Source organism: Cornus florida, unplaced genomic scaffold (genome assembly GCF_030987335.1).
Source record: "Cornus florida cultivar Cherokee Brave unplaced genomic scaffold, ASM3098733v1 CherokeeBrave_3.0.0_Hap2_Chr11, whole genome shotgun sequence".
Taxonomy (NCBI): domain Eukaryota; kingdom Viridiplantae; phylum Streptophyta; class Magnoliopsida; order Cornales; family Cornaceae; genus Cornus; species Cornus florida.
In genome coordinates this window covers 95713891-95737876 of record NW_026775581.1, presented here as the reverse complement: position 1 = coordinate 95737876, position 23986 = coordinate 95713891, and the positions used below count along the sequence as shown (strand labels likewise).

General features: G+C 37.9%; 1 protein-coding gene across 5 annotated transcripts; it reads right to left on the bottom strand.

Annotated features, from left to right (window-relative positions):
* Positions 1–11285: 11285 nt before the first annotated feature.
* LOC132284141 (pentatricopeptide repeat-containing protein At1g80550, mitochondrial-like) lies at positions 11286–22680 on the bottom strand. 5 transcript variants are annotated; one of them, XM_059786213.1, is made up of 4 exons: positions 20578–22680; positions 20327–20405; positions 11776–12047; positions 11286–11644 (listed from the first exon to the last, which is right to left on the bottom strand). In XM_059786213.1, exon 1 carries the CDS (start codon positions 22509–22511, stop codon positions 21063–21065), a length of 1449 nt encoding a protein of 482 aa, XP_059642196.1. In that variant the 5' UTR covers positions 22512–22680; the 3' UTR covers positions 11286–11644; positions 11776–12047; positions 20327–20405; positions 20578–21062. The 5 variants fall into 5 exon arrangements, with proteins under 5 accessions (XP_059642196.1, XP_059642198.1, XP_059642195.1 ...); XM_059786215.1 differs by having other exon boundaries at positions 11286–12047; positions 20578–20699; positions 20800–22680; XM_059786212.1 differs by having other exon boundaries at positions 11286–12047.
* Between the last annotated feature and the right edge of the window lie 1306 nt (positions 22681–23986).

Below are 23986 nucleotides of genomic sequence, written 5' to 3'. Positions count from 1 at the left end.
GGTTGGGCTGTGGTGTCCTTTTTGGGGGTGAGGAATGATAACATGTTTTCTTGGTGTGTTCAAAAACTTTGCAATAAGAGCAAATGGCTGGACAGTTTTGGTACTCCACTAGGACATCGGCAACTTTACCATTGCTAAGATGGATCTTGAGCTACGAGGGAAAATCGAATGAAGCATTGATGTCAACACAGACTTTTGCATATCTGGTTTTTTCCATGTTTTTTGTTATAGAGTCTGCGAAAAGTGGCTATCCAAGGATGCTAGAGATGTACCTGTTGGGATTTATATGCCCTGGCATAGCAAATTCCTATCTGGATTATAGTGACATATGTTCCTGACGTTTCTGAAATATTTATACTTTATACAATTGGTGAATTCAACGTATTATGTTTCGATTCATTATAGAATTGATAGTGTCCATTTGATTACAAGAGATCTTTATTTATGTATGTGATGACGATCAATACATGAATATAAATAGTAATCATAAATTGTTCATAGTCGGTAATTATGGATAGACTCATAATTAATAAAGACTTGAACTGGATCCGCGTTAGGTTGAGATATATTGCGAGAGCCATCGTACGCAATTGCTCCCTATCACTGTCATGGCATTTGACTCTTAAGTATAAGAAAAGTATAAACTCTTTTATTAATTAATAATTTCTTTAATTTGTTCGACGGATACTTCGGGATTCTTAGACAGACACTTTGGGTAGTTATGTAATTAATAATTAGAGGGTTATATTTTCAATATTTGCATCATTGCTACTTGTATTTATTTTTGTATTGATTATGGTTGATCACAAAGTAAATTCGAAGGCCTTCGTATATTTTTAAACAAAATGATTTATTATATATTTATTTATTTAAATTATTATTTTTGTCAAACAAATGTTTTATTGTTATCGAGTCAGAAATAATCAATGATAGCAAAATAAATATATTAATTAAGTAGTCGGATTGATAGCTTTATTTATCCGATAACTAATTATGCATAGAGGGGTTAAAGTGCAATATTGACTTAGAGGTTATTTATTATTTAATTGGAGTTCAATTAATTTCTTTTAGTGGAGTATAAATTAATTTATGAATTAAATGAATTGGGTTCATGGACCGGGTCAATTATTAATTCATTGTAGCCAATAAAATAATAAGCCCAAAGGATTCTCACTCATAGCCCAACTTGATATTGGAATCCTGTTAGATTTGAGACATGTGAATTAGAGATTGAGAATGATTTATTGTTTCTTTTTCTTTATCTTTATGTTGCCTATAAATATACATGGTTTATGTATATTTTAGGTATGATTTTGATGAGAAGGAAAAAGGAATATATTTTTTCTCTCTAGAAAATTAGGGTTAATGTTCTCATCTAATGGAGGTTTCCACAAGCCTAATTTTCCAAGGTCATTCATGGAGGCTTATGAGTGATTCATAAAGGCAAAACAATTACCAAGAAGATGGAGATCAAGGAGAAGACATCTTGATTAATAATTTAAATAAATAGATAATTAGTTAATATTGCACTTTAACCCCTCAAACAATATTGATTAATTGGTATTTTTTTTTTATTATTACGTGTTTTTAAAATGGTTTGTGTGACTTATTTGGTTTAAGTTATATGGTTGTAGTTATATTTACGTTTAGGGTTTTGGTGTTAAGTATTTTGGTTGGACGACTTATACTTGGGCTGGAATTAGGATTAGGGTTTTTGCATGAGTCTATATATATAGAAAAATATTTGTCTGCAAGGGTTTTGGGAGACACCCTTTTCGCGTAATAATCTGGAGAGGTAAACAGAGGGAAACTAGAGAAGAGAGAAACAGAGAGGTTTGAGGGGAAAAACACAGAGGGACACAGAGAGAATCAATCAAGCTTTCAGCTATGGACTAAAGGTGTACCATAGAGGAAGGAAAAGGTTGATGCTGAGATAGAACTGGAGCAGTAGGAGAGTTGCCGGTAGTCTACAGTTCGTCGGAGAATTTAGCAACGGCGTTGAAAGGTTTCAAACCGAAACCTAAAGGCAAGTTTCAGAATATCTCTTTCCCCATAAACTTGTGTTCTGTGCATCTTATGTAGACTCCAGGAACTAAATTAAACTATTAAAAACGGATTTTATGCATTGCTAGATGATTTCTGAAATCTGTTCTGTGTTTTTAAAGTTTAAACCCGTTGTTGCTTAAACTATTCTGTTGTGAGTTTAATTTCTGTCGTTTGATTTACACTGGAGTATGAGAGGTTCTAGGACTATAAGAACTTAAATAGAATCCAAAGAATGCTACAAAAGTTTGGTATATGACACTGGATTTTGCCGGAAGCGAAGAAGAACTGAATTGGTTGTTTGCATAAACTATTTTTGTCTTCAAATTAGATTTTTGCCAAACTATTCTTAGGGAAATCAAAGGAGTTTCTAGGAGTATTAGGGCTTAAATTGAACTCTTAAAATCCTTAAGAAACTTAGGAAAGACAGTTGGAACTTCTGCCGGAAGCAAAGACGAAGCAGTGAAGCAGAGAGGGGCTCTCAGGGGTGAGAGCCGGCTCCTAAATGGTGGGAGCCAGCTCCCATGAAGATAGAGCCGGCTCTCCATGAGGGAGAGCCGGCTTTAGAAGTCTAGGAGCCGGCTCCCATGGGAAAAAAACCCCTACGGGTGTTTTTTGTAATTTTTTTGAAGTTCAGGGGCTTAAAGGTAATTACTGGAAAGTGATGGGGGTTTTTAAATGATTAAAATTAACTTGTTGAAGCCTTCAAATAGTTGGTTTATGCTAAGGTGTTAAACCTAAATGCATGTCATAATACATAAGCTTATAATAGGCCTACTGTCAAGGAAGAAGGAATGCTTGTTTTGCTAAGTTGTTTTGACAACTTAATTTGGACTGACATTGTAATTATTGTTAGAATTTATATCAATGATATATTTAGCATAGTTCAGTTCCAGGAATGTTGGTTATGACGTCATGTACTCGTATCTAATAAGTTGTATATTGTCGGGAGTAGTGGAAGGTTAGTTACTAGTTTCGTGTCAGCAAATTAAATGAAACTGGTATAAAATACTTTTGAAGTTTCATATGATGTACTTAAACTTTGGAGTGTCATTATATCCGACACAGAATTTATAATGGGGAATTATATAGATGCCATGAGATTTAATTATAAATTTGCATGCCGTAAAGGATATGGGAGGATTTAAATGCTAGTCATCATTTTAACATTTTAAACGAACTAGTATGGATGTGTTGTTTTGCAATTCTAGTATAATGTGCATTTTAAAATTCTGATATTCATTATATTATGTTATGAAGGATAATTGCTGAACTGTCTTAATTTCTGTTCTGTCAATTACATGGAAATGGATGGTTTAAATTGTTTATTCTTATTTTAACAATTTAAAAGGAGGTTCTATGAATATAATCATATACTGGATGCATGATAGGAGTTTATCTATATCTGATTTCTATTATGTTGGTTCTGGATATACTTGATGTTCATTTTGAGTGTGCATCATGTGTGGATCATATGCATTATATGTATCGGTATGGGACGGTGACATATCAGGGATGGATTAGATCAAAAAGCTAAGTCCTACCCCTTTCATACATACGGAATGGATTAACTAAAATAGTTAAATCCTACATGGATGCATGCCCTGTCAACTAAAACAGTTGAACGACATAAAGGATGTTTGTTTTATTTTTCTGCATTAGGAAAGAATTTATATATATATTTATGGTACCGTGATACGAGCTTGAGTCTCCTGATCACGGTTAGGGTGCGTATATTGCAAAGGTTGAGTAGCTAGATATAGCTAATGTTCCCTGGTAGGTCTAGGTACTTGGCCGCTGAAAAGCGTGTTTTATATGTCACCTTCTACCCAGGCTGAACTATGTTATAGGCTAGTGAGCATCCTATAGTGTGTATTTATATATCTATGGACTATTGTTGATATTGCCGAGCTATCTAGGATGTATCTGCGTATCGGGTTTATGTACGGATTGAAATAGGATGGAACTTGCATGTGGGCCTGACCCACCTTTATTTTTCAGGTGTTCGTGAGTACCAGGCTTAGGGTTTGATCGTGGTGATGCAGATACAGTCACTCACTCTTCCGACTACATAGGATTTTCTTTCTTATTTTGGTTTTGGATTTTAATTCTGTAAATGTTTTACCAGTTGGAATTATTAGGGGTCCACTAGATAGATTCCCGAGTTGTACGGATTGAAAAGTTTATTTATATTAAAACTTTTATTTTGGAGGTTTTACAATTAGAATTCTTTTCAGCATATCATTATTTTATTCTTAATTCAGTTTTATTCCTGCTTGTTTATATATTAATTGTCTGGTGTCCTTCGGATCTGTGCCCGGACTTGATCACCCGTGGTTCTAGAATCAAGGGGTATCACGGGTGTTGTGTACCAGTTTTTCGTAATTGACGCTCAATGGATTGAGGTGTCAAATAGGAATAACAGAATTCCGCTTAACATGGTTAGATCTATGATCAATTATGCCACATTATCTCTTTCATTTAAGAGTTTAGCGTTAATGATATCAATGCGCACTATGAACTGCATTCTATCTTAGTCTGTCTCAAGAATACTGTTGAACTGTGTTTTTGACTAAATCTTAGTCTGAATCACATGCACATATGGGGTAGTCTTGCACATGTGTGCTTGATATGGACAAGTAAGTTGGCAACAGATTATACGCATGATAGATTTGATAGCTACAATAAAGGCACTAGGATGGATTATTTTATGATCTCAATGATAAAAGTTGATTGTTTACACTCACTGTTTATCTATAGAAGAATCATATTATGAATCACATACCTAGTAGCATAATGTTAGAGAATATGGTATGAGTACCAGATGTACCACAAGTGAACACACTTATTATAGAGATTGAGAATAATATATGAATTCCCGATTGATGCATCAGCATCATCTAATACACAGAGTTTTGCATCGATACATTATTGTAGTGGAAGGATTATCATCCAATCTGACAGAATCATGTTTTTCAGTGAGACTTTTATGGACATCCCTGTTAAACATGAGTTGAACCCAGTAAGCTACACGGAAGCGTGAACCGATATGGAGACAGATCGTTTTGGTAAGTTGCTTTGAAATCAGAGTTGGAATCTATGTATTCTAATAAAATCTGGGATCTTGTAGAACTTTCTAGTAAGGTGATACCTATGGAAGGCAAGTTAATCTATAAAAGGATACCAGAAGATTTCTTAGTAATTAAATCATGAGTGTATTGGGGAATGTCATTATTTTTCTTAATTCTATATATTGATGACATCATACTCATTTATAATAACGTGTAAGTTTTGTCATCAATAAAGAGGTAGTTGTTCAATTACTTTTAAATGGAGGATCTTTAAGATATAAGTTATATTCCTAGGATCAAGCTTTTGCAAGATCAGATTAAAAAGAAAATAGGCTTATCTTAATAATCCTACATTGATAAAGTTTTGACCAAGTTTGGTAAGTAAAACTCAAAGAATGAGTTCTTACTTTATTGATATGGATTGTTCTCTCTATTAAGTAGTTTTCCAAGACTAGCAGAAAAGATTGACAAATGAGATTGGTACTATATGCTTTGGCATATGGGAGTCTCATATATGCCATGGTCTATACCAAACAGGACATCCGCTACATTGTAGGGATAGTCAGAAGATATCAGTCCAATCCTGGACTTTATAACTGGTCTGTTGTGAAAAATATCATAAAATACCTTAAGAGAACTAATGATCTCACACTCATTTATGGATGTGATGATGTGGTTCCAATTAGGTATGATAGCTCTGTTTTCCAATCAGAAGTAGATACTATGAGGTTCATGACTTAGTGTATGTTCACTAGGGGTGCACAAAAGAACCGGAACCGTGGGAACCGAAACCGTTTTTCACGGTTCTTACGGTTCTTAATTTCGGAACCGTGAGCGTACGGTTCCAGTTCCAGCCTGTGGGAACCGGTAAGAACTAGAACCGTATATATATATATATATATATATATATATATATATATATATATATATTTAAATAATTATTCTAAACTAAAGGCCTACAAACAGCCACGTGTAATCCACAAAATAAAACCTAATCCTCAATCCATCTAATCATCTAAACCAATCGCCTCCATCTGGACCATCTCTATTCTCTCGACTCTGAACTTGCCTTCTCTCTATTTTCGGTCTCAGATCTGAACTCCCCCCCCCCCCCCCTCTTTCTCTCTCTCTCTCTCTCCCACATCGGCATATCATTTTAGATTGTTCAAAAATCAAAACACATATCTTTCAGTTTCCATCGTTGCTGTTCCAGTTTGGGTTCGCAAGCTTCAGCCGCTGTCTCTCAAGCTTGCCCCTCTCTGCAACTGCTAAACTTGTCATCTCTCTCTCTCTCTACAACTGTAAACTACAAAATCTACAAGAATCAGAAGTTCAAAACCCATATATTCCTTTATTTGTTTTCCCCAAAACCTCTCAAAATTTTAACAGCAAGGTTTGTGTAGTGCCGATACAATAATAGACATACATATTTGTATAGTATTTATTAGGGTTGAGATAGCTATGAAGAGAGATAAAAGAGATGAGTTGGCGCCACCATTACCATTCCTTCCCTATGATCTGATATTCAACATACTCTCATGGTTACCCGTCAAGTCTATCTTACGATTCAAGTGTCTGCAAGTTATGGCACACTTTGTTCACTGACCCTAACATTGTGAAGAAACATCTGAGTCAATCCCAAAACCACAAACTCATTGTTTCATGTGATTTCGACACTTTTTTTTGGGTAATATTTGAGAATCATGATCCAAGACCCATTCACAATATTAATTCTGAAATCAGGGGTTTAAAATTCAACATCTTAGGTTCCTGTGATGGCTTGGTATTATTTGGAACTCGTGCTGGTGCTTCCAATAGGCTTTACTTGCTGAATCCTACAACTGAAAAATTTAATAGATTACCAGTTTTAATCCAAAGTTCAAAATCCAATATATAGATTTCAGATTGTTCAAAAAATCAAAACCCATAGTTCCCATCGTTACTGTTCCAGTTCGGGTGCAAGCTTTAGCCGCTGGTTAACGGTTCTCATGGAACCAAACCGGTTCTACGGTTCGGTTCCGGTTCGGTTCTAATTTATACAGTTCCGGTTCCGGTTCTATTTTTTAAGAACCATTGTGAACGGTTTTGGTTCCGGTTCCGACCGAAACCGTGAGAACCGGAACCGTGTGCACCCCTAATGTTCACTCAATGGAGGGAAAATCAGTTAGTAGATTGTTAAGCAGATTTCAACTGCTGACTCAAACCTGAAGGTGAAGTATATTGCAGCCTTAAAGGTGGCAAATGAAGCCTTTTGGTTTGATCTCACTGATTTAGAGGTTATGGAGCATACTACCCTACCTATTGAGCTATATTGCAACAATAGTGCAGAAGTAGTCCAAACCATTGACCCAAGGTTCCATAGAGGAACAAGATACACTGAGAGGAAGTATCATGTTCTACATGATATTGTCCGGCAAGAAAATGTACTCGTGGTTAGAACATTGCATTGGAACACAATTTTGTTGATCCATTAACAAAGGTGTCATTGATCAATAATTTTGATCGTCATTTAGATAACATTGGAGTTAGATGCAATTTGAATTGGCTATGAGGGCAAGTGGGAACTGTTGGGATTTATATGCCTTGGCATAGCAAATTCCTATCTGGATTATAGTGACATATGTTCCTGACGTTTCTGAAATTTTTATACTTTATACAATTGGTGAATTCAATGTATTATGTTTCGATTCATTATAGAATTGATAGTGTCCACTTGATTACAAGAGATATTTATTTATGTATGTGATGGCGATCAATACATGAATATAAGTAGTAATCATAAATTGTTCATAATCGGTAATTATGGATAGACTCATAATTAATTAAGACTTAAACTAGATCCGCGTTAGGTTGAGATATATTGCGAGAGCCATCGTACGCAATTGCTCCCTATCACTGTCATGGCATTTGACTCCTAAGTATGAGAAAAGTATAAACTCTTTTATTAATTAATAATTACTTTAATTTGTTCGGCAGATACTTCGGGATTCTTAGACCGACACTTTGGGTAGTTATGTAATTAATAGTTAGAGGGTTATATTTTCAATATTTGCATCATTACTACTTGTATTTATTTTTGTATTGATTATGGTTGATCACAAAGTAAATTCGAAGACCTTCGTATGTTTTTAGACAAAATGATATATTATATATTTATTTATTTAAATTATTATTTTTGTCAAACAAATGTTTTATTGTGATCGAGCCAGAAATAATCAATGGTAGCAAAATAAATATATTAATTAAGTAGTCGGATTGATGACTTTATTTATCCGATAACTAATAGCATAAAGGGGTTAAAGTGCAACATTGACTTAGAGGTTATTTATTATTTAATTAGAGTTCAATTAATTTCTTTTAGTGGAGTAGAAATTAATTTATGAATTAAATGAATTGGGTTCATGGACCGGACCAATTATTAATTCATTGTAGTCAATAAAATAATAAGCCCAAAGGATTCTCACTCATAGCTCAACTTGATATTGGAATCCTGTTAGATTTGAGACATGTGAATTAGAGATTGAGAATGATTTATTGTTTCTTTTTCTTTATCTTTATGTTGCTTATAAATATACATGGTCAATGTATATTTTAGGTGTGATTTTGATGAGAAGGAAAAAGGAATATATTTTTTCTCTCTAGAAAATTAGGTTAATGTTCTAATCTAATGGAGGCTCCCAGCAGCCTAGTTTTCCAAAGTCATTCATGGAGGCTTATGAGTGATTCCTAAAGACAAAACAATTACCAAAAAGATGGAGATTAAGGAGAATGCGTCTTGCTAAGGGATTTACAATAAGTGAAAACATTCACTTTAGAGTAAAGAATTAAAGGTTTACTCAGACCTTTGATGTAAGTATTCAATCTGTTAATTAAATGATATATCATTATTTATTTTTGCATAAAACTTGTCTCTAGGTGATGAATCAAGATCTATATACAAAAATCCCTCATAAAGTTTTTAAAACTAGCATGTTTCCCAACAGTTCCCCAGTCCACTATCAGTCCAGAAATTAAATGGTAAGCCAAAAAGCTTGATCCACATAGGAATGGTTGAGTGAAGCTTTTTCTGGAAGGTAGGTTCCCAATGGCTAAGGATTGATGGCTTATTGGCTAAGAACCAAGGTCCATCAGTAAGAACGGCATTGCATTGATCAGCTGAAGAGAAGTGGAATTCCAATAATCCTTTCTCTGAGCTAGTTACTTCTAGCAGTCCTTTATCAGCCCATAGTTCAGTAGATAAGTCTCTAACCATACCAAATGGGAGGCACTTGTGGACAAAGTAACCAAGGAGGTTTGTTTTCATAAGGAATAGACCTGCATTTTCAATTTCAGGGGGTGGACAAATGGTTTGGCTGATAGGTTCCGAGACTTGAACAGGAGGTAATGGATTCCTAGTTATGTGTGATTTGACAATAGAGGCCCAAGTTGATGTGGATCCAATCTGGTTGGGTTTTGTAACTGGGTGAGAGGATTTAGGTTTGTGAGATTCAAGTGTAGGGACAGTGGTATGAGGGGGTTGTGGTGTGGATGTGACAATTGGGGTTGTGTCAGTGGTAGGGTTGGTATTAGTGTGAGAGGTAGCTGTGGAAAAAGGGATGGTGGACATTACCTGGTGGACCAAGGGATGGTCTTGAATTCAAATTCAAACTGGGTTCAGCAGCATCCTCGAGACTGATGTGATGATTCTGGTGGCTGGTGGTGGTGGTTTGACTGAGCTTTGCTGGTGGTTGATAGTGGTCACTCCGTGGAAGCTGTGCTGGGATAACCTCTTGGTGATCAGGAGAATCAGCATCATCGCTGTCATGGTGATCAAGAGATCCTTTTTGCAGGGGCAAGGTTGAATGGTTTGAGGCGATGATTTAGTCAGAGAGTGCTATGATCTTGGCTCTCATTTTGGCTTGAGCTGCAAGGCCATCCCCAATTAGGCCACGTAACCACTCCACTTCCTCAAGGAGGTGATTGTAGATGTAGTTGCCTTTGTACTCATTCAGCTCAACCCTTAGCCTGAAAATTTCATCAATCAAGGCTTGTGTGTTCCGAGGATCAATGTCAGCCATGATGTTGTTATGGTCATCCACAAACTTGGAGGTTTGCTTGATAGATGGTTCTTTGTGGGGATGGTCAGAAAATGACACCTTTTTTGTAGCAAGAGTGGTTTTGTTGGTGGGGAGGCTGTGCTTTGTGCTTCGTTTTGCTGGCGAATCATGGTGGGAAGAGGATGGTTTGATACAAGTGGGTGGTTGATGGGCTGGATTCTTAAGAATGGAGATTGGCTTGTGGCTTATGGGTTAAGATGGGTCTTGAAATTGCAGATGGTTTGAGTGCATGATTTTGGGTCTGTGCTGATGAAAAAGGTGCAATGTAGTGAGAAGTTTGTGTAGTGAAGGGTGGTTTGAGATGGTTTGGTTGTGGGTTCTTGATGGAGGGTCTGAAGCTTTTGGGAGCTCTCATGGAGAAGGCTTCCTGAAAAACGGGTTTTTCAAACTTGGGCACAGTTGTGTCGTACAAAATGTCTATGGATGCTTATTGGGAATTTTCGTCAACTTTTCCGTCATAATTATTGCCTAACATAATTCACTTTTAAACATCACTGCATTCATTATTGTAAAATATTGTCAGGTGTGTTTTTGGAGACGGGGGATTAGAATTGTGGTAAGCTGATACCAAAATCGAAAGTCTGATTAAGTGATTTAGATATCTAGGAGGAATGAAGAAAGGAAGGAAATAATAGCATTAGTTACAAAATAAAAGGAACAAAAATTCGAGAAGATAGTGTTAACAGCTCGCTTCAATCTTTGTTTGTACTAGCTGCACTTTCTGATACTGGGGCGTTTCCTTGTAATTAAAGAATTTCTCAATAGCACTAACCCGATCAAGAAACTCTTGGGGATGAAGACGACAATGGAACTTCAGAAATCAATCTTTATGGTGTATTTCTGAATCACAAAAGATCCTCCACAATCATGGCTACTCAGAGTGGGTGAAAAGATTTCTGGCTGTACTCGTTACTAGAAGACCCACAAAGACCTACCATGATCACTATGAGCTTCTTGGCACTACATCATATGCTCAAGAGGAGCATTAGTCCTCCCATAGCTTTTTTTAATAAGGAAAAATAAACAGATTTCACAAAAAAAAATAGAAAAAATTAAGAAAACAAAATACTCCGTATGAAAGAAAAACCAATAAATGTGATTTTGTTATTAGTATTATTATTTTTTCTTTAGTAATAACATATATAGTATATGCTTACCAAAAGAAAACCGTATATACACTTCTCCAATCACAAAGAAAGGAAAATTTCAAGACGAACAACACTTGTCTAAAGCGTTGGCATACATGCATGAACTTCTCAGAAAAGAAACTCAAGATCTTCTAAATCAACAAGATGCAGAGGATGATCTCTATATCTCTCTCCAGTTAGCGCTGGTGCAAGTTTGTGCTTCTTTGCCGATCTTGATCTCTCACTTCTCTCTTCTATATCAATGAGTAGACGCTCTATCTCATCTTCTTTCCTTGCAAATTTAGCACTGTCCATACATAAACATTAGACACATTTTAATCAAAAAAAAAAATTAAAATTTAATCCAGGGGAACAACAGGTTTCACAAATTAACGAAACCTTTTCGTCCCTTCCTGTAAAATTTCCTGATCTCATTACCGTGGGGAGGTACATATATGTAGCAACAAGACCCCTCATATCAAAGGATCAAGTAATGAAGCTATTACTTCACGAAAAGTAATCTATGTATCTCTGTATTTTTGCTCAGCTCTCTTGCGAAGCTGCGTACGAACAAAATATATTTCAACACAAAGCCGTTGTTCTTCTTTCTTTCCTTAACTCTATAATCTAACCAACATATTTTTCCAACCACCATCCACCACTGACTTTCACTGTTAACCACCAGTTGAGATACCCCTCATCACAATGACCTGTACCAAACCAACCAAAATTAACACTTCAAAGCATCTGGGACTCTTCCACGGCATTCTGCCTTCTATCCAAATCATAAATTTTATTAAGAATATAAATCTTCCTTTCCCTCAACTGATTGACACTCGTTAACTCAAAAAAACCTTTTGAATAGCCAAGTTAGAAAAAATCTATAAAAAAAAATTTCTATTTAGAAATATGAAATTTAATAAATTTACACAAAGAAAAAAAATATATAAAAAAAATATAAAAAAAAATGAGGAATTCACTGGTAAAGATCCTGATATTGTTGAATCCGGAATCAGAGGGATTGGAGGGATCTGGTGCCACAACAAATATGCAAGCAACCAAACTGGTGGGCAGTGAGTGACCAAAACAAAAAACTCAAATTGGTTTTTCTCACTGATTTGAGCTTACCAAAGGCAATGGTTTCTTCTGCTAGTGAATAGGATTTTGGTGGCGGAGAAGAACTTCGACGGACATGAGAGAGAAAGCTTCCGGTAACGGAGAGCCTACTGCTCCGACCAGTCACCGGAGTCATCTACTCCAGTGAAATCCTCAGTTACTTTCCTTGATTTTTCTCTTTCCTCTCTTGTGGCTTGGGTTTTGTTATGCTTTCTTTCTTGGAGGTTGCGAGTCTTCCACGTTTGTTCCAAGGAGGCTTTGTGAGATCTGCTTCTACGTACAGAGGGGCGTCGTTTTTCTTGGACGGTGACTCAGTGGGTAAGAGAAGGGAGGATCTGAGGTCATCTTTGGTTGGGAAATTCGACAAAGAAGTGGGATATAGGGCTCAGATTGCAGATTGGGCCTCGCGTGCTTGGAATGTGTCTCCAGCGGTGGTTGTGTCACCTCTGCCGGACTCTTTGCTCCTCTTCCGTTTTCCTCTTCGGCGGAAGCAGAAAGAGTGCTCAAGGGGGGGCGTCGTGACTGGGGGAAGGCTACCCTTTCTGTGGACTCGTGGAATTTCAGAGTGGGTTGCTCCAACGTTTTGAAAGAGCAAAGGTTGAAGAAGGTGACATTGTACGGCCTCCCTTTGCACCTTTGGAGTCACGCTCTATTTGTGATGATTGGGGATTTGTGTGGAGGTTTCATCTGGGTGGATGTTGATGAGTCCCTTAATGCTGAGAAGGTTCGAATCACTGTGTCTGACGGTTGTGCTTGCCCGCCGTTCATCTTTGTTCATGACGACCGCTTTTGCTATAAGGTGGCTGTTTGGGAGGAAATGCCTCCTTAACTTGTCCCGACAACTGATAGCTTGGAGGGTGGGGATGGATACTTGCTGAAGGAGGTGGAGTGGTTGAGATGGGTTTCTATCGGTGAAAAGGGGATGGCTGAATTCCGGCATTGGAAGGAAGGAGGGATAATCTTTGGGAACGCAACAGTGTGTTTTAGACGACGCTTCACTCAGAAAAGGCGAGAAAGTTCTTCTTCGTCGGTTGGTGGTCGGTATGTTCAAAGGGGCGGCGGTTTAGGTTTTGGCCATCAGTTACAGAGATGGGATAGGAGTCTTCATAGAGGTGGCTTTCACGCGCAGCCGGAGCGTGGGTGGGGGAGAAAAGATTCCCTTACACGTGGTTGGCGCAGAAGTGTGACCCGTTCCAAGTGGGATACAGCTGGTGTCAATTCAAATTCTTTTGTAAGGCCAAGCACGGAGAAGTTGACATCATGTGTTGGTGGGCTTGCTAATGGGCCAGCGATTGGAGATTTGGATGTGCGGGCTCATGTTCCTTGTGGGCCGGTCTCTGGGCCTTTTATTAATGTTGTGCATGAACCGGTGCGTTGTGGTCTTGTTAAAGGTAAGGCGGCCCAAACTGATGTGTCTCTACCCACGAATGGTCCCTCTGTTGGGTTGGGTTGTGGCACTGTGGCTTGGCAGGGTTCTCAGCATGAATTGGTTGGGCCTGTTTGTTCTAGTCTTGAAGTGGCTAACCGCTTTAGACCACTCTCTGCATCAGTTGATGGTCCATCGGCCCAGCCGGCTGGTTCATCTCCTGTCACAGTTGATTGGCAAGCTAGGAAGCCACCGCAGGGTCACCAATTGAAGTCTAAGAAGCGGTTTCTTCTTCCTTCCTTTTGACGAAGATGGACTCGGAAGGAAAAACAGAAGTAGGTTCCTTGTGTTATTCTTGATCCGGGTAAGTCTGGCTCTAAACAAAACTTTTCTTCTATTGCTCCTTCATCCGCTCCATTTTCTCCTTCTTCGGTTATGGTGAGTAAGTCCTCAGAGAGGCTGAATTCTGTGTCCAAAAACCTTTCCTCGGCTTTTGAGGATGGGTTGGCGAATGGGTGGGGTGATTTGCTTGGGGGCTGTAAGGTTGATGGGTTTAGCCACTCTCGTTCTGTTGAGTGCAAGGGAGAGAGTGTTACTGTTTATGTGGGATGTGATGTGAAGATTGCTCTGGATAATGATACTGCTGCAATGCTTTTGAATGAATTGCGGGCTCATCTTGCTTTGAAAGGTCTTCAAAACGAGCAGAGTGGTCACTTAGCTGATGAAGTGTTTGGGACTCCGTAGTCTTGCTGTTCTCCATCCTCGTCGGCTGTTGGGATTGGGGAGGATGGGTCGTGTTCCCGCTTAAATGAGGATCTGGGTTTGGTTATGTGGAATGGATGTGAGTCTGATTTTGAGTTGCTTACCCCTTTGGCTGTTGTCAGACCGGAAGGGGACTTTGTGGATGGGAATGGCTTTGATGCAGGTGTGGCTGCCTTGGAGAATGATTGGGTAAGGGAAACGGGAGTTGAGGTGGGTTCTATTTTGGGAGTTTCTTTTGAGGGTCGGATGGAGGAGGTGACAAGTTTATTTTTTGATGTTCTCAATACTCAATTTGTTGAAAGAATGGGAAATAACGGGAGTTTCCCAGTGGGGAGGGAGGAGAGGCTCGACTTTTGTTACTTATGAAAAGAGGAGTAGGGGGTCTAGGGAGAGGGCTAGTGGAAGGAGGGGAGAGACTGTTATTTCTACTGTTTCCCTATAAAGCTACAAATTCTTTCATGGAATGTCCGGGGACTCAACGACCCAGCTAAAAGGAAAGTGGTGAAATCGGTGATTCGGAAAGGGGGTGAGCATGTTGTGTGCCTGCAAGAAACCAAAATTGCCTCGATAACGGATGGGATTGTTCAAAGCTTGTGGAGAGGGAAATTTGTGGAGTGGTTTGCTTTGGATGAGATTAGCTCTTTGGGTGGTATCCTGATTATGTGGGATAACCGGTGGGTGTCTTTGTTGGATTCTCAGGTTGGGCTTTTCTCAGCTTTTTGCGTTCTCTCTTTGGTGGATGATGGTTTTCGTTGGGTTTTTTCTGGCGTCTATGGTCCTTCAGAGGATTGTGTTTGTCATTTGCTCTGGGAGGAGTTGGGGGAGATTCGTAGGAGATGGTCGCTGCTTTGGTGTATAGGTGGGGATTTCAATGTAGTGCGCTCTCCTTTTGAGAGGTCATCAGGGGGCAGGTGGACAGCCGACATGATGTCCTTCTCAGAGTTCATTGACACTTATGGTTTGTTTGATTTGCCTTTGGTGGGTGGGCCGTACACTTGGTCCAGTGGTCGCTCTCCTCCTACTCTCTCTCAACTTGACAGATTCCTTTTGTCGAGTGATTGGGAGGAGAAGTTTTCTGATGTTGTTCAAACCACTTTAGCTCGCCCTTTGTCTGACCAAGTTCCGTTGATGTTCGATTGTGGTGGGATGCGTAGCAGAAGGTCCCCTTTCAGATTTGAGAATATGTGGCTTCGGGCTGAGGGTTTTCTGGAGCGAGTCCAATCCTGGTGGGTGGGGTATGGAGTGGTTGGTACCCCTAGTCATTCTATCATAGGCAAGTTGCGTCTTTTGAAGAATGATCTTAAAGTGTGGAACAAAGAGGTTTTCAAAAATCTGACTTGGAGAAAGAATCGGGCTTTTTAAGATTGCTGATATCGATAGGATGGAGGGTCACGGCCTTTTGCTGGTTCCCTTGAAGCTTAGGAGGGTGGAATGTCAGGCATAGTTTGCTGAGATCGCTGTCATGGAGGAGATTTCGTGGAGGCAGAAGTCTAGAGCTCTGTGGCTCAAGGAAGGGGTAATTACATTGGGAGGATTAGGGTAGATGGGGTGATTTTTTGTGAGGAGGAGGAGATTTAAAAGGGTTTTACTGATTACTTTTCGAGGTTATTCACTGAACTAGCTGGATGGCGACCTTTGCTTGTAGGGCATCACTTTGACTCTATTTCGAGTGAGGAGTGCTCTATTCTAGAAGAGCCATTTTCGGAGGAGGAAGTTTTGTTTGCTTTGAAGAGTTGTAATGGGGATAAAGCCCCAGGTCCAGATGGATTTTTTATGAGATTCCTTTTGGAGTGCTGGGAGGTGGTCCGTGAGGAGGTGATGGGCTCTTTTCACGCCTTCTATGATCAGGGTTCTTTTGAGAAGAGTTTGAATGCCACTTTTATTGCTCTTATTCCGAAGAAGGGAGGTGCGTTGGATGTTAGGGATTTTCACCCTATTAGTTTGGTGGGTTGTTTTTATAAGTTGATTGCTAAAGTCTTGGCCACTAGGTTGAGGAAGGTTATGGATGGCATCATTTCTGACTCTCAGAATGCCTTTGTGCGAGGTCGTCAGATTTTGAATTCCGTTCTTATTGCTAGTGAATGTGTGGACTCCCGTTTGAGTTGTGGGGTTCCAGGTATTTTATGCAAGCTGGATATTGAGAAGGCTTATGACCATGTGAGTTGGAGCTTCCTCCTCTACTTATTGGAGAGGATGGGGTTTGGTGGGTGTTGGAGGAGATGGATTCTTTTTTGCATTTCTAATGCTCGATTCTCTGTCCTTGTGAATGGAGCCCCGACGGGTTTTTTCTCTGTTCGAAGGGCTTGAGACAAGGTGATCCGCTTTCTCCCTTCTTGTTCCTTTTTGTGATGGAGGCTCTTAGCAGATTGTTGAAGAAGGCTGTGGAGTTGGGATTTTTGAAAGGTTTTCGGGTGGACAGGGATGTTGCTAGTCAACTGGAGATCTCCCACTTGATGTTTGCGGATGATACTTTAGTGCTTTGTGATGCAGATGCGTCCCAACTGAGATATTTGAGATGTGTCTTGATTTAGTTCCAAGTTGTCTGTGGCCTTAAGGTGTATGTTGGTAAAAGCGTTCTTGTGCCTGTTGGGGATGTTCCTGAGATTGAGATATTTGTTCAGATTCTTGGATGTAACACTGGTTCTTTTCCCATTTCTTACTTAGGGTTGCCTTTGGGAGCCCCTTCGAGATGTGTAGGAGCTGGGATCCGGTTGTGGATAGATTTGAGAGGAGGTTGGCGGGTTGGAAAAGCAGTACCTCTACTACCTCTCCAAGGGGGGTCGGGTCATTCTGATTAAGAGCACACTTTCTAGCCTCCCCTCTTTTTAGCCTCCCCACTTATTTAATCACTCTCTTTCAGATTCCTTCTTCAATAGCTGAGAGAATTAAGAGATGCAGTGCAACATTTTTTTTTTTTTTTTGGAGGGGGGAAGGGAGTTCAAGTATCATCTGGTTCGGTGGGATCATGTGTGCTGCCCGATTTGGAGTGGAGGCTTAGGGATTAGGAGGTTATTGCCTTTCAATAAGGCCCTCCTTGGTAAATGGCTTTGGAGGTTTGGGATTGAAAGGCATTGGCTTTGGAGGAGAGTTATTGCGAGCAAGTTTGGGGAGAGCAGTGGTGGGTGGTGCTCTCTTAAGGTGCGTGGTCCTAAGGGGGTGGGGGTTTGGACTTTCATTCGGAGGGGGTGGGATGCTTTCTGCAAGCAGGTTCGTTTTCGGATCAAGAATGGCAAGAGGATCAGATTTTGGGAGGATCTTTGGTGTGGGGAGACTCCCCTTGCCCTCGCTTTTCCACGGCTTTATAGGATTGCTTCTCATAGATAGGCCATGGTGGTTGACTGTTATCACCTTGAGGAAGCACTTTCAGGACTGGGAGATTAAGGAGGTTACTCATTTTTCAGAGGTTTTATATCGCCAGGTGATCACTGGTGGGGAACCAGATTGTTGGATTTGGGTTCCTAACTCTCAGGGCCGTTTCGAGGTTAGGTCCTTTTTTAGGTGCCTTTTGGTCCGCACCGGAGGCCCTTTCCCCTAAAAGCCTCTTTGGCGTTCTAAGGCCCCCCTTAAGGTAGCTTTCTTTACTTGGACTTCCGTCCTGGGTAAGATTTTAACCCAGGATAATTTGAAGAAAAGGAATCAGGTGGTGATCAATCGATGTTATATGTGCTTGTGCGATGAGGAGACAGTTGATCACCTTCTTTTGCATTACAGCAAGGCCAGAGACTATTGGGATTTGATGCTTGGATTATTTGGTGTCTTTTAGGTTATGCCTTGTTCCTCCAGAGGGTTAATTGAGGCTTGGAGAGGTGTCTCTATTGGGGCTCTCGTGCAGGATGCCTGCAGGGCTACGCCTCTTTGTATTTGGTGGTGCATTTGGCTCAAGAGAAATCGGAAATATTTTGAGGGAAAGGAGAAACCTATTTCTATGCTTAAGTTCCCTATCATTTCTACTCTTTTTTATTGGGTCTCAGGGAGAGATTATAGATCTATTTAGGAGATTATTGTTTTTTTGGCCTTTTTGAAGGTTTGAGGCGCCTTTTGGCCCTTGTGTTTCTTTGGGATCCGCTCCCTTTTTGAGTGTTTTCAATAAAATCTTACTTATCAAAAAAAAAAAAAAAAAGGATTTTGGTGGCGGAGAAGAAAGACTCTGTCTAGCAATTGTTTAACTTTGGTTCTCACACACAAATTTTAAGCTCTTTTATCTTTTGGTAAAAGAAACCAGCCTCTTTTGTCTCATATCATGTGCATTTACTATCAAAGTGGTTTTCTAGCTTACGAAAACTAGAAGCAAAAAAGAGAAGGGTGTTTTGAATAACAGCTATTGGATTTTCTATTACGACTAGAGATCAATTTGCAGCTACTGCTCCCAGCATGATAAGGAGCAGCTGAATAGTACCGTCTGAAATTCTTCTTATAGATGATGGTGCAGAAACCTCAGTCGCTGAGATGAGGGTGCAAAGGGATTAGAAGTATGACAAGATTGACACAACCTTGGTGTCCCTGTGGAGAAAGTAGGGAACCATGTATTCCATTTTTAATTCATTCTCCTCATCTAGATTAATTGTGGTATTTCTATTCCTGTAATCCACCTTATGTATTTTAAGTATTAAATTTAATTGAAGTACAAAATTTGTTTTTAAAAATAAAATAAAATAAAGCTTAAATATTAGTAAACTAATAACCAATCAAATAATTAAACAATATAAGTTAACTACTAAAACAGAAATACTAGAAAAAACTAACAATAATCATAACAACTAAACAATGAACAATTAAAAAAAGAGGACATGCTAAATTGAATTGGAACAACGATTTCTCAAAAATCAGAAAATCTCATTCTTAATTATTCTTTGATCAGACCATCAATTCAAGTTTTTATATGATATACAACACAATAAGAAGAGATTTAAACACGTGAGTCAAAAACAACGAGAACCTGAGAATAATGAGCAGAGAAGAAAGTACTTGTGAATTATGAGAAAAAAATAAACTATTTGACCCTACTTCTAGCTTTCTTGTCCAAGGATATTGTTGTAATTTACAAGTGCAAAACAATAAAAAGAGAAAATATATCAAAGAAGCATTTTGGCCATTGAATCAATGCAAAATGCCCATTAGAATTAACCAGTCAAGTGACTTTTTTTGCCAAACAGTTTTCTCATTTTCTTAAAAAAAACAATAAACATAGAGCTCAAACCATTTAAAAATTGACCTGAAACCCATCCTGAAAGCATTTCTGTTCAAGACCTACTGCCTCCTCCTTATTACTGTAAGATGTTTTCAGCAGGCAATTCTCAGCCTAATAAAATTGGAAGAATTTTTTTATTAGAAGACCAAAATTCAGTGTTTTTCTTGGACTGATTCAGCACAATGTCTAAATTGAAAAATAACGGTAGCTCACTCCCCAAAAGTTCATCTGACTAACTAAATTTCCCGGTAAAAAATGCGAGAAATTTCTTCCTTTTGTTTTAATATACTTAGTTTGTAAAAGGCTGCACCTATCAATTCTAATATGAAAGAATTTCATCGGAGGTCTAGGTGCATGTGAATTCCTTGCACACAATCTTCCCAAATTTTGCACAGTATTTCAACTTAAGCATCTGAGAGATTGACATCTCTATTTAGATACTGAACACCAAAGTTACTAAGAAAATAATTCTTTTTCTTTTTTTAAATTTAAAGAAAAAAAAAAAAAAAAAAACCATTCATTATCAGGTCATATTATCATGTAGCAACAGATCTAACCTTAGACATTCTTTGCACAGTGTAATTGCAGCTAGACTCCAACTCATGTTTTCCTGCTTGGCAGCCCAAGCTTTAACCACTGCACCAAGTGAGGGTAATTTATAAAATTTGATAATTATCGCATAAAATTAACAAATTTAACTTTCACAAGTCCAAGATTTACTTCAAAACATATCTATTCTACAAATACACGTGGATATTTCTCATAAATAAAATGAAACAACGGGTTTGGGCTTTAAGATTTTAGTTACCAGACGTGAGATTGACATTGAATATGCCAAATTAGTCAAAAGACTCGTTTTTCCCCATGCTGTTTCAATTCTTCAATGCACTTTGTCCCACATTCAGCATAAGATGGTCTGATCTGCTACCACTGAAGTTTACAGGAACCAAAATTCAGATTTCCCAAGATATGAAAATGTATTCAGCACTTCTTGCAATCATTTGAAAACAGTAAAGCACAGAGTTCATACTCCAAATGTAAAATCTGTGATTGAAGAAGGTACAGCTCATTCATGAAGAAGTTACTGGTCTGTACCCAAAAAGTGCATTCCAGCTGACATCTCTGTATCACAATTTAAAACCACTCATGTCCTTTGAGCATCATCCAGATTGATAACAATTAATTTCCATTTTTTTCTAATTAACATATGGGTGAGGTGAAAATAAACTCATGCTCTGAATCCATGAACACGGTTTTGTAACCATCCGTCCTCAAGTACACCTACAGTTCCAATCAACCTTCTTCAGATTCTCCATTCACCAGCTTTGTCCCCAACTCTGCCCTTGGCTTAGCTGAAAGCCCTTTCGCTAACATTTCTTCCTCATACTTCCGAGCCATATTTACCATACCCTTCTGCACCAAAGCATCAATGAGAGCATTGTAAGCAAATTCATCCGGACTCAGCCCATGCTCTTCCATCTTCTTCCACACAATAAAAACTGGCCGAAGAAAACCCCATCGACCAAATTTTCTCATAAGCATCACATATGTGTCCATTCTCGGACAAACACCACTTCCAATCATCCTATCAAACAGCTTCAAAATTTCTCTAGGCTTTTCAAGGTATCCAAAAAGGCAATGATATGTAATCACATTTGGAGCACAACCCTTCTTGGACATTTGATCAAGCACTTTATATGCTTCCCTCACCCTCCCATTTTCACACAAAAGCTTCACTATTGTATTATAAGTTACTACATTAGGTTCACAACCCAGTTCTATCATCTCACGAAAAAGCCAAATTGCTACGTCAACACCATCAGAAATACCAATAGCACGAATAACAATGTTATACGCCACCACATCCAATTCAATTCCCTTCTTCTTCATCTCCTTATACAATTTCACAGCCTTCCATGGCTTACCACTCTTGCATTGTATATCCATATATATCGAATACGAATGTAAATCTTTACAAACACATTTTCTATCCATTTCTTCCCAAAACTCTCTACATTTACGCCACCAACCAACTTTAAACCACCCACGAAGAATCATATTATGAATCTTCGTATTTGCACTAAAAAGCAAGTTCTTGTCATTGTTATTGTTCTTTATGCACAACTCTTCTGCTTCAAATACATGCTTGTACTCGCACAATGCATCAATAAGATTCGAAAACGACATTTGGTCCTTCAAATTAAATTCTTCCATTCTATCATATGTACTTATTGCGTCATTAACAAGGTGTGCAGATACATAGCGCTTGAACATTATACGAAATGTGGTATGATCAGGATATGCATACACGTCCTTTTTCATTCGTTCAATTAGATTCCATGCAATATCGAACTCGAAAAACTTACCCAAAATGTCAATCATTCGATTGTAGGTCTCCGTGCTGTGTTTGAACCCAGATTCAGTCTCGACCCAGTTGAAAAATTCAAAGGATCGTTTCCAATCATTGCCATAGCACGAGATTGTTTCGAGCACCGTGTTCTGGTCGAAATCGAGCGAATTGGCGGCGATTGACTGTTTGTGAATCGAATTGTTCAGAAGCATAGAATTTAACACTGATTTTGGACTGTCGTGATTAGAAGATGAACTCGGTTTAGAAGGTTTTGTAGAAAGAGATGGATCTGTTGATGGGAAAGTGTGAAACTTGAGGAGACTTTGGATGTGAGAGAGCAGAGACTGAGACCAGCGAAAGGAGTGGCATCGATACGATATTGAAGAAAGCATTCTTGATTGTTTTACTTTATGATTGTTGGACTTTTTGGCTAATAGAGAGAGTAATTTGTGGAAGCAAAGAGCTGGTTTTGTTTTTCAGTATCTTTGATGTGCTGCCAAGTGACCTCGGGGCAGTGAAGATGGAGCTAATTGCTTGGTTCCTCTCGGGGAAAGTGTGTAATTTACCCTAACTCAATTTCACCGACTTTAATATCATTACATGGATCTAAATCGAATCTATATGATGCCAGAGTAAAAGATGTTTGATAAAACAAATTAATGCGTAATTTTAAATAGATTAAGCATTTTATTTAATTAAGCGTATTTGTAATCTGAACTCAATTTAATACTTAATTCAATTAATTCTTTTTTATCCAGGAAAAAAAAAAAAGATTAATTATTTTTTATAATAAAATTTGAACATATCACTTAAAGTAAAATGATGTTTGATAAAGCAAATTAAAGGTCTTATTTGATAAAATTGAAAATTTTAAAAGTGAATTTAAGTTATAAATTTTTAAGTGGTAATTAAAAATATGTGTGTGTGTATATAGATATATATATACATATATATAGTAAATCTGATGTGCTATAATAGATTTACACAAAAAAATAATAATAAAAATAAAAATTTGAACTATTATTTTTAGCTTTAGCCATTGTTTTATACCTTTTGTGTGAAAATTGTCAATAATAACAAACATATTTCGTGCCTAAGACTTCACATCATTTTTACAAACATATTTGTATCATTTTAATGGAATGAGAAAGAAGGAGGAGAGATAAAATATGTTTATGTATTTATGTAAAAAAGTTGTGCAAAATAGACAACAATTTATACATTGATGAGATGGCGGCAATGTATTTTAATATATTGTTGGAAGATTAAAAAAAAAAAAAAATTTAACATTGTGTATATTTTACACAAATTTTCACAAAATGATCTTTTAACTCACTGCTGGAAATTCTCTTAGCATTTGGTGATAGGTGACATTCATTGCTTTATTAATTGGGAGATTCACTTAATTGGGATAAGGCTTAATCCCTTAAGAATTAAGCATGTAATTGAATTATCAAACAAACACTTTATTACTAAATGCTAAACAATGAAATATATATATAAAAAAATTATCATAAAATATTTGTTCTTTAATTACCGCATAAAATTTTTTATACCTAATTTTTCGGTTTTACCAAATTACACTAGGATGACTTGTTTGTGCTGTTTGATAAAACTGAAAATTTTAAGAACTAATGTTTCGTTTTGTTTGGATGTAAAATATGTTTTAATTTTTGGGTGTTTGATTCTTAAAAATTTAAGTAAAATATTTACGAAATAAATAATTTATTAAAATATAACAAAAATAATTTACCCGATAAATTCAACCTCACACAGAAAAGTATATATATATTATTTGAAAATAAAATATTTTATGAGGAAGATGTTTTACATAGAAACAAAGCCTTAAGTATTGATGTTTTTATCT